This window comes from Rhynchophorus ferrugineus, unplaced genomic scaffold, assembly GCF_030347505.1.
Source record: "Rhynchophorus ferrugineus isolate W39M unplaced genomic scaffold, kcgeb_rfMv2 rfM3, whole genome shotgun sequence".
In the NCBI taxonomy this organism is placed as follows: domain Eukaryota; kingdom Metazoa; phylum Arthropoda; class Insecta; order Coleoptera; family Curculionidae; genus Rhynchophorus; species Rhynchophorus ferrugineus.
Genome location: NW_027472582.1, coordinates 20,281,750 through 20,297,622, shown reverse-complemented (window position 1 = coordinate 20,297,622; position 15,873 = coordinate 20,281,750). Strand labels below are relative to the sequence as shown.

Here is a 15,873-nt window from a genome sequence, read left to right as displayed (position 1 = left end):
AAACATTAAATTTCGGCCTCAGTGCGATTTCTCAAGATTTGATATCAGTTAGTTGATTTTTTTTAAACTGCAATTTTAATTTTCACAAATGTTTGAATAGAGTGAGTTTGTGTTTTGGTATATTGATATACAGAAGAATATTGCACGTAACACAACTTTGAATGTGGATCTTGTTAATAATTACAAGTCGTTTAATTTGTATATTCAAACTGTTTTTTGTTTATTTTCACTACATATATTACTATACAGCTTTAAAAGGTGCTTCCACTATATAGTGTAACTTTCAGATGAATAAATATGATTCAACCCCCTAATAAGTATTGTTTATGATAATTATTATATTCATGACACGTAGAAAATCATTTCAGCAAGTGATCCCCTGTGTGAAATATATTTTTTTTAATTTTGCTATAGAGTCATACATATGTCACTTGTGTGTCATGTGACATATGTCCATGGTAGTAAACATTTTATCTAGTTTTAGATTGGCAACATTGAAATGCACTGATATTCTATAGTTAATTAAATTTTCTATTAATAATTTTGCTTAATACTTTCTTTTGTTTTCCTCTTAGTCATTCTCCGCTGCTGTTCATTTACCACTTAGATATCATTCTTCCTGTTATAATTACAATTTACTCTCACAATTTGCATTTTTATCGTCACTGACACTCCCTTTTGATTTTCTGAGTGAAATATTGAAAAACATCAATGAAAATTACATGAACTTAATAAAGTTCAACGATATGTTGTAAACTATAAGCACTGACACTTTAAAGTTAATTACATTTACTAGTAGTATCCCATAGTTTGATACCGTAAGATCAGAAGTAATGATTTGTATAACAATATCAGGTTATCCAAAGATTTGCGACCGATAAGTGGATACATTTGGTTTACTTTGTTTAAGTTCAATTTGTTTTTGTTTAGCAAGTTGACGAAAATAATGATGACTAGATGCCAAATATATTACCCACCGCCTTAAAGGGTCACATAGCAATAAAAATCAAAAAAACTCTGACATACTTTTTTTAGCTAATGAACAATTCTTGTCTTCTTTACTACTTTGAATATCAGTTTTGGATGTCTATAGTGTTTAGTCTTATAGGCATCGTTCATTATGACCCTGTTATTTTATTTACTATACTTTATAACATTTCTACTATAATCTTCATTTAAAATTCCATACCCATGATATATTTGTAAACCGTTCTCTTGATATACATATTATCACTCACATATAATACTCCCTATATTGTTATAACCTGCATTCTAGTTATCTTCACTACATTATTTTGATTTTTCTGTATCTGCTAATCAATTGAATCCTTCATAAAATGTAATATTTTTACTCCCAGTCCAATTACTCTATCAAATGTTATACCTTGCTCTCTTAACATTTATTAAAATTAAAATTTCGTCATTTATTACAACCACATATATCTTTATATGCACATTTTAAGTTTTTTGGTTTTATTCTGTAATTACTTAATAGTACATTAAAGCCTGTATTAGTGTCTTAAACAAGATATACTAAACCTCTTCAATGAATGTGTATATTACAGTGCAAAAATAGCGTGACCTACTATGGGTCAAATTAAAATAAATTATGAATAAAAATTTGAATAATTTTTTTCAAATATATCAATTTAAAAACGTGTTACACAAAACTAGTTACGATGATATTAAAAAAAAAAAACAATAACAGTTGTTTCAGTAGTCACCTACTTCGATTGGTACTACTCCGTATTTACAATACAAAACATACAAAGCAGGCATGCAACAAAAAAAACAAAACAATAGCGTCAGCGTATATCTATAAAAACAAATTAAAACACAATCGAAAACAATGAAAATCACGTTCTTAAAATAAATGCACTGATATATCCGAACGGAGCATAATAAATTAACTGGAGATCACTAAACAACCAACTACGACAAACTTACGTACGAACATTATTTTTACATAAACATCTAGAAACAAACCTAGTAGGATTTATATTCATTAACATACTCGTTTCCTTTAAAATCTACATCAACTATACAAATAATAATAATAATAATAAATTTGTGTACGTACCAGAAAATCAATGGACTTGTTTTTTAACTGAAAACAAAAAGAGAGTTTAGAAATATGGTCAGTTAAAGTTTTTTTCTTTAATATATATCCTACTAAGTCAGTTCTCGATTAAATGTTTAACATATCGCCGCGTTTGATGAAATATTTAATCAATAACTAAATCAGTTTGTGTGATTTTCGGACTTCAACTGTTTCTTTAAAACAAACGCTTACGAACAAACATTTGTTTCAATTAGTACCAAATTTCTTTATACTCTGTCAGTTATCTAAACGGTTATAGGCCAGATGGGCCCATAAACCGTATATTACCTTATAAATGGTTTTTTTTAAACGTCAGCAGTCCTAATTAATTCAAGACGCGTCTATGGTGGTCGATCTAATAAAACAATAAAATTTAAAATGATGACTGTTGAATCGGGTTCGAGATATCGGCCTATTATTCTCCGTAATCTAAAGAACAAAATATTGATTAGCTTGAATAGGTGGGTGGATTTTAATCAGGTAATAAAATAAGCCTCGGAAGAATCTCATTGTTCGAAAAGAAATAGGTATAACCTTGTTGCGTTTCGCCACATTGCGATGGGGCCATAACTAACGGCTTATCATCATTATCAGTCAATAGAAGCCGACAGTTGAAAAACAACATGGCTGAGAACCATCCGTTGTTCGTTCGAATAATTACTGGTAATTAGTTAGTTTACTAATTGATGTTAAAATTTCATTGGGTGATTTTTATCCATCGTTTTTTATTGGTCCGGGACCACTGGCGCGTACGAACAAGTGGCGAATGATGAAGCCGCGACACAATAAGTTGTTTGTTGTAAATTTGTACTCACACAGGCCGAACATGTTTACTTATTACCAGATGATGAAATACAAGCAAGTGTTTTTTTTATTTCGGTGCATCTGTTCGTTTTTGGCGTTCGATGAATTATTGCATTTGTTTGTTTCGCTTGATCGGTTTAGATTTGATTATGATACATGAGGTTTGTTGTGTAAATTTAATTAAGATAAAAACTGACATCCGTTAAATGTTCGTTATCTATGTTCTTGAATGATATTTATGAGTAAGCACATTTATTTCGTAATAAATAGGATATAGCGTCATTTTCTAATTCCTACAATATATATTTTGAGAAAAGAATTATAAATACTGACGCTTAAGTCTGTAAAATGTGTCCAACAAACAAATGTGTTTTTTGTTTGGTTTGATTAAAGTTGCTGGAGAAACTCTTCAAACACTTTTAGAAAATTATGGTGATACTGTTGTATCCTAATTGTCGATTTTGGTTCCAACGATATAAAAGTGGTGATTTTGACGTAAATGAAAACCTACTGCCTGGAGGATCAGAAATTGTTAGAGACAATAAATTGAAACACTTGTTGGATGAAAACCCTGCTCAGACGTCCAAAGAGCTTTCAGATAAGTTAATCAACTGTTCTCAGTGATTCGCATCCGATGGAGAATATTTAGCAAAGTAAACTGAGCCAACAAGAAGAGTTTTTAGTAAAACTTTTAGTAAAGTAATGTAGATAAACGGGTGCCAAATTTGGGGTTAATGTTGTATTGTGTAATAAATCTTATTATGATAATTTACTGTACATTTATAGGTGGAATTAACAATACAAATACTTTTTTCCTTATTTCTCCGCATTAGAAATAATTATATGTTATTAGTAACAGTGCCTTGCAAAATTTTAAATATTTTCTCGCTTTATAATATCATAAATATTTTAAAAATCCAGGTTGTAATCAACAGAATACTGTGAATGTTTGCGCAAATAAAGGCAAATAGAGGAAAGACCTCGTTTTAAAAAATCAGCAATAGCCATGTACATATATATATATATATATATATATATATATATATATATATATATATATGTAATATTTCTGTTACTATTTTTAAATGTTAACAATAATATTATAATTGTGTGCCATAAATGATATGTTTCAAATGACGCTCTTACCATACATAATAATTTTTCAATATAATAAACAGATCTGGTCTGGACTTACTGCCTAACGTGGGATTCGAACCATGGTTGTTTGCTTTAAGCCAGTTACCGAGTATTTGGAAATAATAGTTTAAAATCTGATAAAATCATCTCAATCTCCATCAGGATAGTAGTCGTGATTAATTTCTGCGTTGGTTATTTGTTAATTGGAAGATTTCAAGAGCTGTTGAGAATTAACATTCCGTAAATCCGGTTTAGTGCTCAAGGTTTGAAGTTCAAGTTAAGAAGTAAGTCCATTCATCAAAAATATTTAACCATTGATATTATATGACTATAGGTCCAATACAATATTTTATATTTTAATTAAACTTTTTTTGCCATAAATTTACGGGAAGAAATGGTATAGTTGTATTAAAACATTCTTAGTAGAAACTTAATTACAAATTAATTTATTACTAGTACCAGGATAAGCAAAACAAGTAAGACAAAGGCGGATTGAACATTTCAGTTCGTATTTACCAAAATTAAAATGAAACTAAACTGACTTAAACTGGAAATACCTTTTTCATTATAAGAGATTGATGTTGAAATAACTTCATAGATCTTATTTTATTTTTTAACATCAAGTTAGATAAAAAGCAGAGCAGTACTCTAAACTTGACCTAAAATCAAAGAGACTGGTTTATTAGTCAATCATAAAGCCAATATGGACCTATGGGGTGCAAATATGAGGTTGCACTGAAACATCAAACCAATTGGCAATCCAACACAACCAAAACAAAGTTCTACGATTATTTACTAATGTTTATCAATAGATAACCAACGAAGAGCTGCACGATAACCTAGAAATTAAATGGATATACGAAGTGATCCAAGATTTTACTTTAAAATATGAAATAAGATTGCTAAATCACAGCAACGTAGAAGACAAAACGCGGGAAATCAGAAGATTGAAGCAAACCAAACCACACGAACTGGTATGGTGTATAAGTTACACTTAACTTTAGTTTAGGTAGTCTATTTTCATTTTAATTTGGGAACTACATCCTGATGATTTATTTCGCACTTATCTTACTTTTGCATTAATGTAAGTGCAACAGTAATAAGTTAATTTACATATTGATTATTATTAATTTATTATTAAATTAAATGTATTATTATTATGTATTATAATATTATTAATGATTAATGTATGTAATGATGTATTATTAAATGATTAAATTATTGTATTATTGCATATCCAATGTAAGAAGTAATGTCAAAAAAAATATTTGTGGAGTTTTATTTGTATAGATTTTATATATATTATAAATAGTTTTAATTTTTGAGATATAGAAAAATGAACTGGTTATTTGGAGGAAAATGACCATTATACGTAAATAATAAGTTGCTGTTGTTCTATAAGAAAATTCTTGGAATAGAATCCAGATATGGGGATAGTCCGTGAAAAGTAGCATAAAGGAAATATAAATTTTTCTTAACAAAGTCCGAAGAAAGATGCATCTACGCATCCAGATACTATAGGACTGGTTACCTATACCGAGATCTTCAGATACCTACTGTGACTTAGAACATTAAGGGAATCGTAAAGTGGCATGATGTGAGCAATTATTATTTTATTTTTTGCAGCAATTTATTTTTTACTAATGTTATGTACAATGTAAGTAATGTATTAAATCAAATAAAATTATATATAGTAATTTTATAAAAATGAACCTTTTTGAGCGGTTTTTGCTTTTTTTCTTAAAATAATCTCCTTTTACTTAACAATAAAATATACCAAAATAAAATGATATAAAAAACCAACGGAACAAACGTTGATAATTCCTTGTAGGAATAACGAGTCTAACGGAGATTTCTCACGCATTGTCGTCCTATCCGACCGAATCGACGACTCTCCGCGAAGAAAAAAAGCGCAAAGCTGCGCCAATGGCCGGTCCCCGGTATCGGTTTTGGCAATCGGTTCGGACGAAGGTGGCCTGTCGACCACCGCGCCCCATAATCACCGGCCGCGGCCATAAACAGAGGTTCATATACATAATTATATGTTTGTTTAGCAGACAGCTTTGGGCGTAGTTCGGCGGGCCGTGATGGATGGCGCCACCGGTCGGACGGATGTGCACGAGGCGCGCACCGGCCATTCAAGCGGCGAGATGCTGTAAGTCACGGTCCGGGGCGTCGGCGACGTCCTCCCCCGGGACCCCACCAGGGGACGTGTCGACGAAGCGACCGCACTAATGATGGACGTATCTTTTTCCCGTCGACATGTACGGACGGTAATAAATTAGTACTCGAAATCGGCGGAGAACAACAGTTATTTAAGTACTTTCTATGGTTCTCGGCCAACTGAAACAGACTAGGCGATCATACGCGAAAATATGTCGTAAAACAAACGCAATATATAATTTTAAAAGGCAATAAAATGTATTTAAAAAAAACTGTAATAATCACCGTAGAATAAAAAGTACAGTTTTTTAAAAATACTATATTGGGTAGAAAAAGAGAAAAAAATCTCTCTATCGCTTTTTTACCTAAATATTCACTGTTCAATGTTTAGATCTTGACTAATATCTCACTCACTTTATAATTCAAAACAACACTTCACATCAAATGCGAAAATATGTCACAAAACAGGCGCAATATATAATTTTAAAAGACAATAACATATTTTAACATTGATTGCAATTCTGTGTTCTACAAAAAAAAGTTTTTTTAGTAAATCAATTTTCAAGCAATGACTATTTCATTTTATATTATATTTTGCTTAATATTGGGTAGAAAAATGAGAAAAAAATCTTATTATTGATCTCTATCCCTTTGTTGGCTAAATATTCATTGCACCATCCAGTAGCCCAAACCTTACAATGAAAATAACCCTAATGTTTAGATTATGACTTATATCTGCTTCAATTTATAATAGCTTATAGCGTAAGCTATTATCTCTTACTAAACTATCACTGATCTATTAAATCACGTTAGATAATGCGTCAAAATTAAAGAACTGCAGGTACTGGTTAGTGGGAAGATACTTCCAGCATGATCCAATATTAATAAAATTGCTTTATCAGAGGATTGTAAAGCCAATTTAGATTTATAGCGTGCAAATATCGATTAAATCAAATGAATTTGCGAAATTATCTAAGATTTCCACCTGAAACATGAAATAAAGTTTCTATACCACAGCAATGTGCAATCTATACAACTTCTGGAAAGAGGACTTCAGAAAATCAGAAGATTCAGGCGAACCAAACATCGTAAACTTGTGCAGTGTTTAATCAAATCAATACACGAAGTGATCCAAGATTTTAGTTTAAAACATGAAATAAGATTGCTAAATATTAGCAACGTGGAAGACAAGAACAACCACACGAACTTCCTTGGTGTATAAGTGTATTCTTAACTTTAGCTTAAGTAGTATAACCAGACCAAAACAGTTTAAATTATTTAATTTCATTTTAAAATTTAAATTACACTAATTATTCCACGCTATTTTGTGGAAAAAATGAGAAAATGTTTAGTGTCGTTTCTTTTTTGTTGGATTTAGAATTTGAAGCTAATTTTATTTTTCAATATTATAATTAATTAAACTTTAGCATCTTCAGATACTGTCTAGTTTTTAGTTTAGGAAAATGTTGTCAATTTTTTCATTAATTTTCGGCATAGATAACAACTGATGTTACCTATTTTGGTATGTTTTAGAGTAACTGAACTTACTCCAGCTTTTAGAAACGGATTTTATAAACATGTTCAATCAATTGCAATGTGTTCTTTGGATCTATTCTGGGACTATGTATCATAGGATTATACATGTTTCCATGTTTTCAATACATTATTATGTCTTGAAACTATACTGAAGTATTGACAAAATCAACATTTGAAAAGGCCCTAGTGTTGATTCTCTCTTTACTTAATTTTTTTTAATTTATAGAGAAACGTAATCTTTACAGAATAATTCCAATAAATAAATCAGAATAATTCTAATGTCTTTATTTTAAAAATATCTGTAGTTAATTATTAATATCTGTATATCTGTAGTTAACTATTAATTAAAACTAGACTGCAAATAAAATTAGTGACCCGAAATTGGAATACCATTACAGATTTATTCAATCACTACAAATTGATATTACTTCTGGATACGTTAAATCGAATATAGATAAAATCTCGAATAAATATGATTGTGTATAATATTCGTGTCATTAGGGATATTTTTTCTTCAAAGCAACTGGAAAATAACAAAACCACTAGTGATATTTCATTACTAACATTTCCAATGAAATGTGAAATTCCCTCTTATCAATGGCTGTCATCAAAACTATCACATTACCAATCGTACACACGATCGTCCTTCATTTACCAATACCATTCAGAATAAAACAAAAACGATTTCCACCATTTTCATTATTAAAAGTGACCCGATATATTTGTTTTCTATCTAGGGGGGTAATTTCTCGCTTTATTGCTTGGAAAGTTTCAAAGTTAATATTGAGAGATATTACTTTTTATGAATGCTATTTGAAACTTTCTTAGACTGGGGTCCGTTTTACTCTATCAGGACATCATACGAATTGTTTCTGATTAAAGTTGATTGTTGTTTTTTTGTGTGTGGAATTATCGTAAATTGGTTTTTATTGAATTGTTTAACTTTTTCGTCGCTATGTTTGGGAACACCAAAAGTAGTTAGAAGTAACTACCTTGAAGATATGACGTTTATAATTAATAAAATAATATATTGAACAACTTTCCGGGGTTAGTAATAATGACTTTTATGGGGACGAATAACGACTTAACCAAAAAATAGAAAATAATTGAAACGATTAAGCTGGAAATAAACTATTCGATGTTACAAAACAGATTTCACTAGTTATAAGCATTAAAATTTAACGTTTTATTACATATGTCATTTTATTCTACTGATATTACGCTTAGAACTACAAGTCAAGTCCCTTCAAAATAACAGTGTTATAGATTTATAATTTTTTGAAAATGTCGAGTTTTGTACCTGAAAACGTATATTTACTGTTTGCGGATTACTTTTCTTGTTTTACCAAAGGAAAATAGCCGCCGAAAGTCAAAATATGCCGGTAGAGACTTAGGGTGTGCATAGTAGAATGATCAAAGCATGTAAAACCTAGTTTTCACAATTTAAATATGGTGATTTCCACCTGTCCTGGTATAACGAAAGCGTTTGAAGATGCAAAATTGCAGGATTTATTAGATAAAGACCCAACACAAACTAAAAATCAGTTCATAGTTGAATTTGAACCGAATCGAATTTCGTGAACGATTACAAGCAATGGGATATGTTTAAACTGAACATGGGTGCCACATTAATTGAATGACAGGTCATTAGAAAAACTGTCAATGAAATGCTATTTCAAAGGCATGAACGGAAGTCATTTCGAATGTATCGCATTTTAACGGGTAATAATAAATGGACTTGTTTCTAAAATCCCAAGCAAAATCCCACATACTGAATGTCAATCGCTTTGGTCGCGAGTGTCTGATGGGACCAGGTTAAAACTGATCACTATCGATAAGAAATAACCAATTTGGACTGTGTATTGATCGAAAAATATCCATATTATGCTCAAAAACAAGATAAGGTGATTTTGCAGCGCGACGACTTGCCATTTCATACAGCAAGATCACTCAAAAAAGTGTTAAAATTACTTGTTTTCAGAGCAGCACTTTGACAATTTCCAAGAAGTTAAAAAATACTTTATGAATGGTTTAGCTTAACAGTTTAGAAATAGTTTATTTTGAAATAGCATCCGTGATTTGATCGAAAAATGAAATCTTTTAATCATCCGTTGTAAATAATGTGTTATTTTTATTAAAAAAATCGGGAATGGATAACGTAATAAATATCGATAAAAATTAACATTACGTAAACGTAAAAAGAGAAACGTACAATATTGTTAAATGAAGAGCAATTCACTTTGATAAAGCCTTCAAAATAAAATTGTTAAAAGTTCATGAATCCCTTGTAGTTTTTACGAATTTGTTAATAACCTATAAGGTGGGGTAAAAGTCCCGCTACCATTTTGATTGCGCGCCATCTTGGTTATGTGACGTTAAGCTCAGTTTCGCTTTAACCATTGTGTTGTGTAGACGTCCAAATTTTATTATGGATAAATATACGCTACAAAAACGAGCAGAAATAGTGTCTGAAGACTGTCTGGTGAAATTGAAGATTTTTCGTCCAAATTGATAATGAGCGATGAAGCTTATTTTCTTATCATTGGCTACGTCAATAAGTAGAACAGTCGGTTTAGGAGAACACAGCATCCTCAATTAATTCATAAAACATCATTGCATCCACTAAAAACAAGTGTATGATGTGGTATCCATGCTGGAAACATCATTGGTCCCTATTTTTTTAAAGGAACTGTTATTGTTACAGCTAAACGGTACCAAGAAATGGTTCGAAATTTTCTTGTGCCTGAAATGGAAAAGCAAGGACTAGAGGATATGTGGTTTCAGGAATATGGGGCCACAGCACACACAACTCGTTAAACAAGTCGATTGTTGAATGGCATTTTTTCGCGAAGTGGCCAGATAACATGGCCAGCCAGATATCCGGATTTAACAGCACCAGATATTTTTTATGGGGTTTTTTAAAATCAAAAGTTTAAGCACCAAACGATTTAACATCTTAAAAACAATATTCGTCAGGAAATTAAAGAAATTCAGCCTCAGATGTTGCAGGATGTCACGAAAAATGCTTTTAAAAGAGCCGAAAATTACATAGCAAATCGCGGCCACCATTTAGCTAATATAATTTTTTAATCATAACTAAAAAAATATATAAAGAGCAAATAAACTTTTTATGAAATCCTAACTTACTTATCTTTTCTTTGAGCAAAGTTATAGGTAATCAAAATGATAGCGGGACTTTTGCCCCACGTTGTATAACAAAAATATTGTCTGTTATATTCATGTTCCAATAACCAAGTTAAATATTACCATAGTGCATCTTCTTTCTTGTCAATCCTATAGAGCTTAAATCATATTCAAATATTAATAATTACCATGGAGTTCATTGCTTGAGGCTTGGGATGAAAAATTATTATATATTCAAATAAAAACTGAAGTTTCTTACAACTAAATGTATTCGGAGTGAATCTCACGCATGAGACTACTGAAAAACGTCTTATAACATCGAGGCGAATCATTTAAATTACTTTTTACGTACGTATAATTGCATATTGATTGTGCCAATACGATCAACAATTACACCGTACCAAATCGTCTACCCAGCAATCATCCGCGCGGACAACGATCATTAAAATCAGAGATGATGACAACTAAAATAATACCCATAAAACAAGGCTGACGGCTATAAAACATCGCAAAAGATCCGCTATCTCCTCTTGCACCTGTCGCGACGAAAACTAACGCCAATTTTCAAACCAAACAAACCCGAACAGACCCATCATTATCACTGTCCCATCGCCGTCAGGGGTTCCATCACCAACGGTCAACTTTTGTCGTTTTCTAATTCCTACCTCTATAACTATTAAAATATGAATTATCGATCTTTAATTGGGTATAACAACGGGGTTCATAGTTGGGCGCCATAACGTGGACCTTATTAGATATTTCTAAACAGGGATGTACTTTAATTCATTCCCAATTTTGTAATAATATATATTTGCTCTTTGTTCATATCAACTAGTAATTAATAAATTAACAAAATAATAATTTGAAATTTTAAGAAAGGAATAATAAGTAATATATATATATATATATATAATATATATATATATATATATATATATATATATATATATATATATATATATATATATATATATATATATATATACATATAATAAATATACATATATACATATAAAATATTTAAAAAATTATATGAATATATAGGAGAACAAAAATCGAAATTTTCTTGGCACAATTATGAAAAATATCGACATTTTTAAGAAAAAAAAGTAATATTAATATAACACTGTAAAAATATCGATATTCTTTGAATATTTTAATAAATGGCCATATTTTTAATAAAGCTTTATAATTATGTACAGAACAATCATTTACTCTTTAAATGCAAGTACCAATTTTAAAAGTTTATTACATATAATTGAGAGGTTTTTAGAATGTTTAAGAAATATCTTTTAAAATTACCGATATATCGGTCAAAGAAATAGCCAAAAATATCAATATTTTTGGGAATAATATGGACAAATCGATATTTCTTCGGCATTATTAGAATAGGATAAGAAGCAAAGAAATAAGAAAAAATATAATTTAAGAAAATATGATAATAATGAATCAGTGGAAGTAAACATAGAAGTGTGACAACTCGGTTGGTGGGGACACTTGGGCAATAATAAAGAATCTAATTATATTCTGGAGAAGAAATCATTATTTTAGTCTCTAGTCTTTATCGACTAACAGAAATAAGAGAACAACATCGTAATTTTAATGTCTATATTTTTAAATTTATATAAATCTATATGTAATACTCATTCTATGTATTTAACTAACATATAGATGCTTAATATACGCTCTATCCATCTAATTATGAGTTTGTATTTAAACGAGAAAATTCAATTCCTTTAGTTCTAAGATATCCAATAATATATATATATATATGTAATAGTGTATATTACATTAGTACAACAAATAACTACAACCCGCCAATGTACGCATACAATTATTTCACCATTTGTTTTGATGCCAAATTTATATTAAAACTAATTTCAATATTCACAAAGTGCATGTTTTTGACCTGGATACGGTCCTGATCCAAGATTCCCCATCTCTGCATCCGAAATGAGAAAGTTAGGCGCCTCTGTCTAATTTACCACGTCAGGGCCCTTGTTTTTTATTGGTTTCGTTTCCAAAACGCCGTCATCTCTTATTCTTGCATATATCGACTAGGAAACAGCCAGAGGCGTAGATGTATACAAAAAACATTAATTGGACCGTATAGCTTGGGATAATCACAATGGTTTTAATATTTGACGTAAACACGATCATAATAAAGGAAATCATTTAATCCCGCTGCTTATTTTTGGTTATCAAAAGACATTTTTTGGGTTTTCCGTCAGAGAGGATAATTAAAACAAAGAACGCCATTGGTATTTATAAAAGAAACCCCAAGCCGGACGATTATGAATAAAATTAATTAGAAACAAAGCGTCTCTGGTTATTTACGGAGAACAATAAAAAGGTCCATATCAAGACATTTCCAATAATGTTTTGGTGTTCCAAATAATAACAACAAAAGATTGATTCAGCCGAGTCTATTCATTAGATTATAAAACCTCTAAATAAGAAAATTATACAGTTTAAGGCTGTAATTGATAATAATCGGGCAATTATGTGATTCGAGGAAAACACGCTAGATATTTCGTTCTGCGAAGTTGGTTGTCGTCGATGATAATTGGTCCGAAATTAAAAATTCAATGTGGGTTATCTTAGCCGCTTATATTGAAATTAGCCAATACAGAATACTAACTGTGCCTTTTCCTTAAAGAGAATCGTGAACGAACGCGACATGGCGTCGCGAGATTCATTAGATTCCAAATAGAGCCGGCGTACTGGAATTACAAATTGCAAACCTCAAAGGAATTTAGCTCGGGCATATGTTTAAACGCTTGTATTTGATAGAGATTGAGATAATCTGTCAAATGTTTTAATGAATATTCAATAACATATATATAATTATGTTAAATTTCTTCAAGAGTCAAAATAAATAACATAACATACATTTTCTAAAATAGTTGTAATATAGATTAATTTTATGAACTTGTAAACTAGAAAATTTATATAAAAACAGATAATTGATAATATGTTGGATTCGACTAGCAGGTCAATTGAAAAGTCTCCGGCCTGACACATAGATGGCATTACTAAAATTAAATCCGTATGTTTTTTAGTTAACCCTAACCCTCAAAAGATGCCTGTATAAATTTGGCAGCTGTGGGAAAATTAGTTTGTGTATTATAGCATTTTGAATGAAGCAACTTTTGTTATTGTGAAAAAAAATGGATAAAAAGGAATTTCACGTGTTGATTAAATATTGTTTCTTAAAGGGAAAAATACAGTTGAAGCAAAAATTTGGCTTGATGCCGAGTTTCCGGACACTGTCCCAGGAAAATCAACCATCAAGGATGGGTATGCTAAGTTTAGATGTGGTGAAATGAGCACCCGAGACGATAACCACAGTGGACGCTGAAAAGAGGTTGTTATCGATGAAAACATTTCAAAAATCCACAAAATGATTTTGAATGGTCGTACATTGAAATTGAATGAAATAACAGACACTTTAAAGATATCAACTGAACGTGTACATCATATCATTCAGGAATATTTGGATATGAGAAAGCTCGGTGCAGAGTGGGTGCCGCGCGAGCTCACAAAACAAGGACGAGAATCAAGCGTAATACATCCGAGATTTTGCGTCGATATGTGAAAATGAATGAAACATGGCTTCATCATTTCACTCCGAAATCCAATCGAACATCGAACATCCGAACTGCACACGATGAACCCGCTCCAAAGAGTGGGAAAACGCAACAGTCAGCTCCCAAGGTTATGGCGTCTGTATATTAGGATACACATGGAATAATTTTCATTTACATAGTGAACATAGTTTTATTGGACCGTTTGAAGGACAAAATCGCCAAAAAACGGCCGCATTTGAAGAAAAAGAATGTGCTGCTTTACCAAGAAAATGCACCATGCCACAAGTCAGTGAAAACCATGAATTGAGCTTCGAATTGCTTTTTCATCCACCGTATTCTCCCGATCTGGCTCCCAGCGACTATTCTCAGATTTCAATGTAATGCTCGCTGGGAAGAAATTTTCGTCGAATGAAGAGGTGATCGCCGAAACTGAGGCCTATTTTGAAACAAAGGACGAATCGTGCTACAAAAATAGCATCAAAGTTGGAGAGTCGCTATAATCACTGTATCACCCTTGATGGGAATTATGTTGAATAAAAAAAACTAATTTTGCCAAAAAATGTGTTTTACTAAGGTAGGTCGTGCACTTTTTAATTGATCTGTTAATTCAGACATTTTCAGTGCATTGAAAAACTTTTTGTTCACAATTCGTCTTCGTCTAGTGAGGCTTCAACATGAAGTTAGTTGTAAATGTACCCGATGTCGTTTAATTCACAGAAATATCATGTGTTGTAAATCCCTTAAAATTAATTTATAAGCTTAATATTTACATAAAAGTCTATATAATAATCAGTAAAGCAAGAAACGAATAAAATATTCGAATGAAATTAGTAACGAATGGAACATTCGATGGGAAAAAGTGATCAATTACTAAATTTCGATGGTCGATTTCTTTCGTCGGTCGATTTCCCGGCGCTAATAGAAACTAATTTTCAGTGCTAGTACTAATGAGTCTTACTATTACGATTTGTATTGCCGACAGCAGCGAAAAATCGAAGCGACCGCAGACGGCCGCCGAGGGACCACAGCACGAATTTTCAGAACACATAAATCCGAATATCGTCGAAAAAGCGGGACAGTAAAATTGCCGCAGGAAAACACAAAAGGAAATTTACAGCCGCGTTTTCTTCCAAGTCTCATCGCATGCCGAGCGGAATATCTTCCGTATAATTTCCCGCATGACTCCGCGACGACCCTTCGCTTCGGTCCTCTAAGGGCGGTTTTTCGATCGTGCCGCTTTCGAATTTCGGGGTGGGTTGCCGTTGCTCGAACGGCATCGAGGGCGAGCGATCCTCAACCTTACCGCATCGGACCGTCAAAGGCGTCTTTCGACAAACGACACGTAATTTCGGAGTGTTAATACAACATTGAAATGGCCAGTAATGTTCTTAGGTGTCT

The 15,873-nt window shown here is 31.6% G+C and overlaps 1 protein-coding gene across 5 annotated transcripts in view; it reads right to left on the bottom strand.

Moving 5' to 3' along the window:
- Nucleotides 1-15,873, bottom strand: part of LOC143194066 (optomotor-blind protein) — a 176,561-nt gene that overhangs the window by 52,916 nt on the left and 107,772 nt on the right. For 2 of the 5 annotated variants that reach the window (XM_076400629.1, XM_076400630.1), the window contains exon 6: nt 2,081-2,107. The exons of the other annotated variants lie outside the window; for them this stretch is intronic. In XM_076400629.1, coding sequence (XP_076256744.1) covers nt 2,081-2,107 — 27 coding nt within the window. The remainder of the gene's footprint in view (nt 1-2,080; nt 2,108-15,873) is intronic. 5 annotated transcript variants of the gene reach the window in all.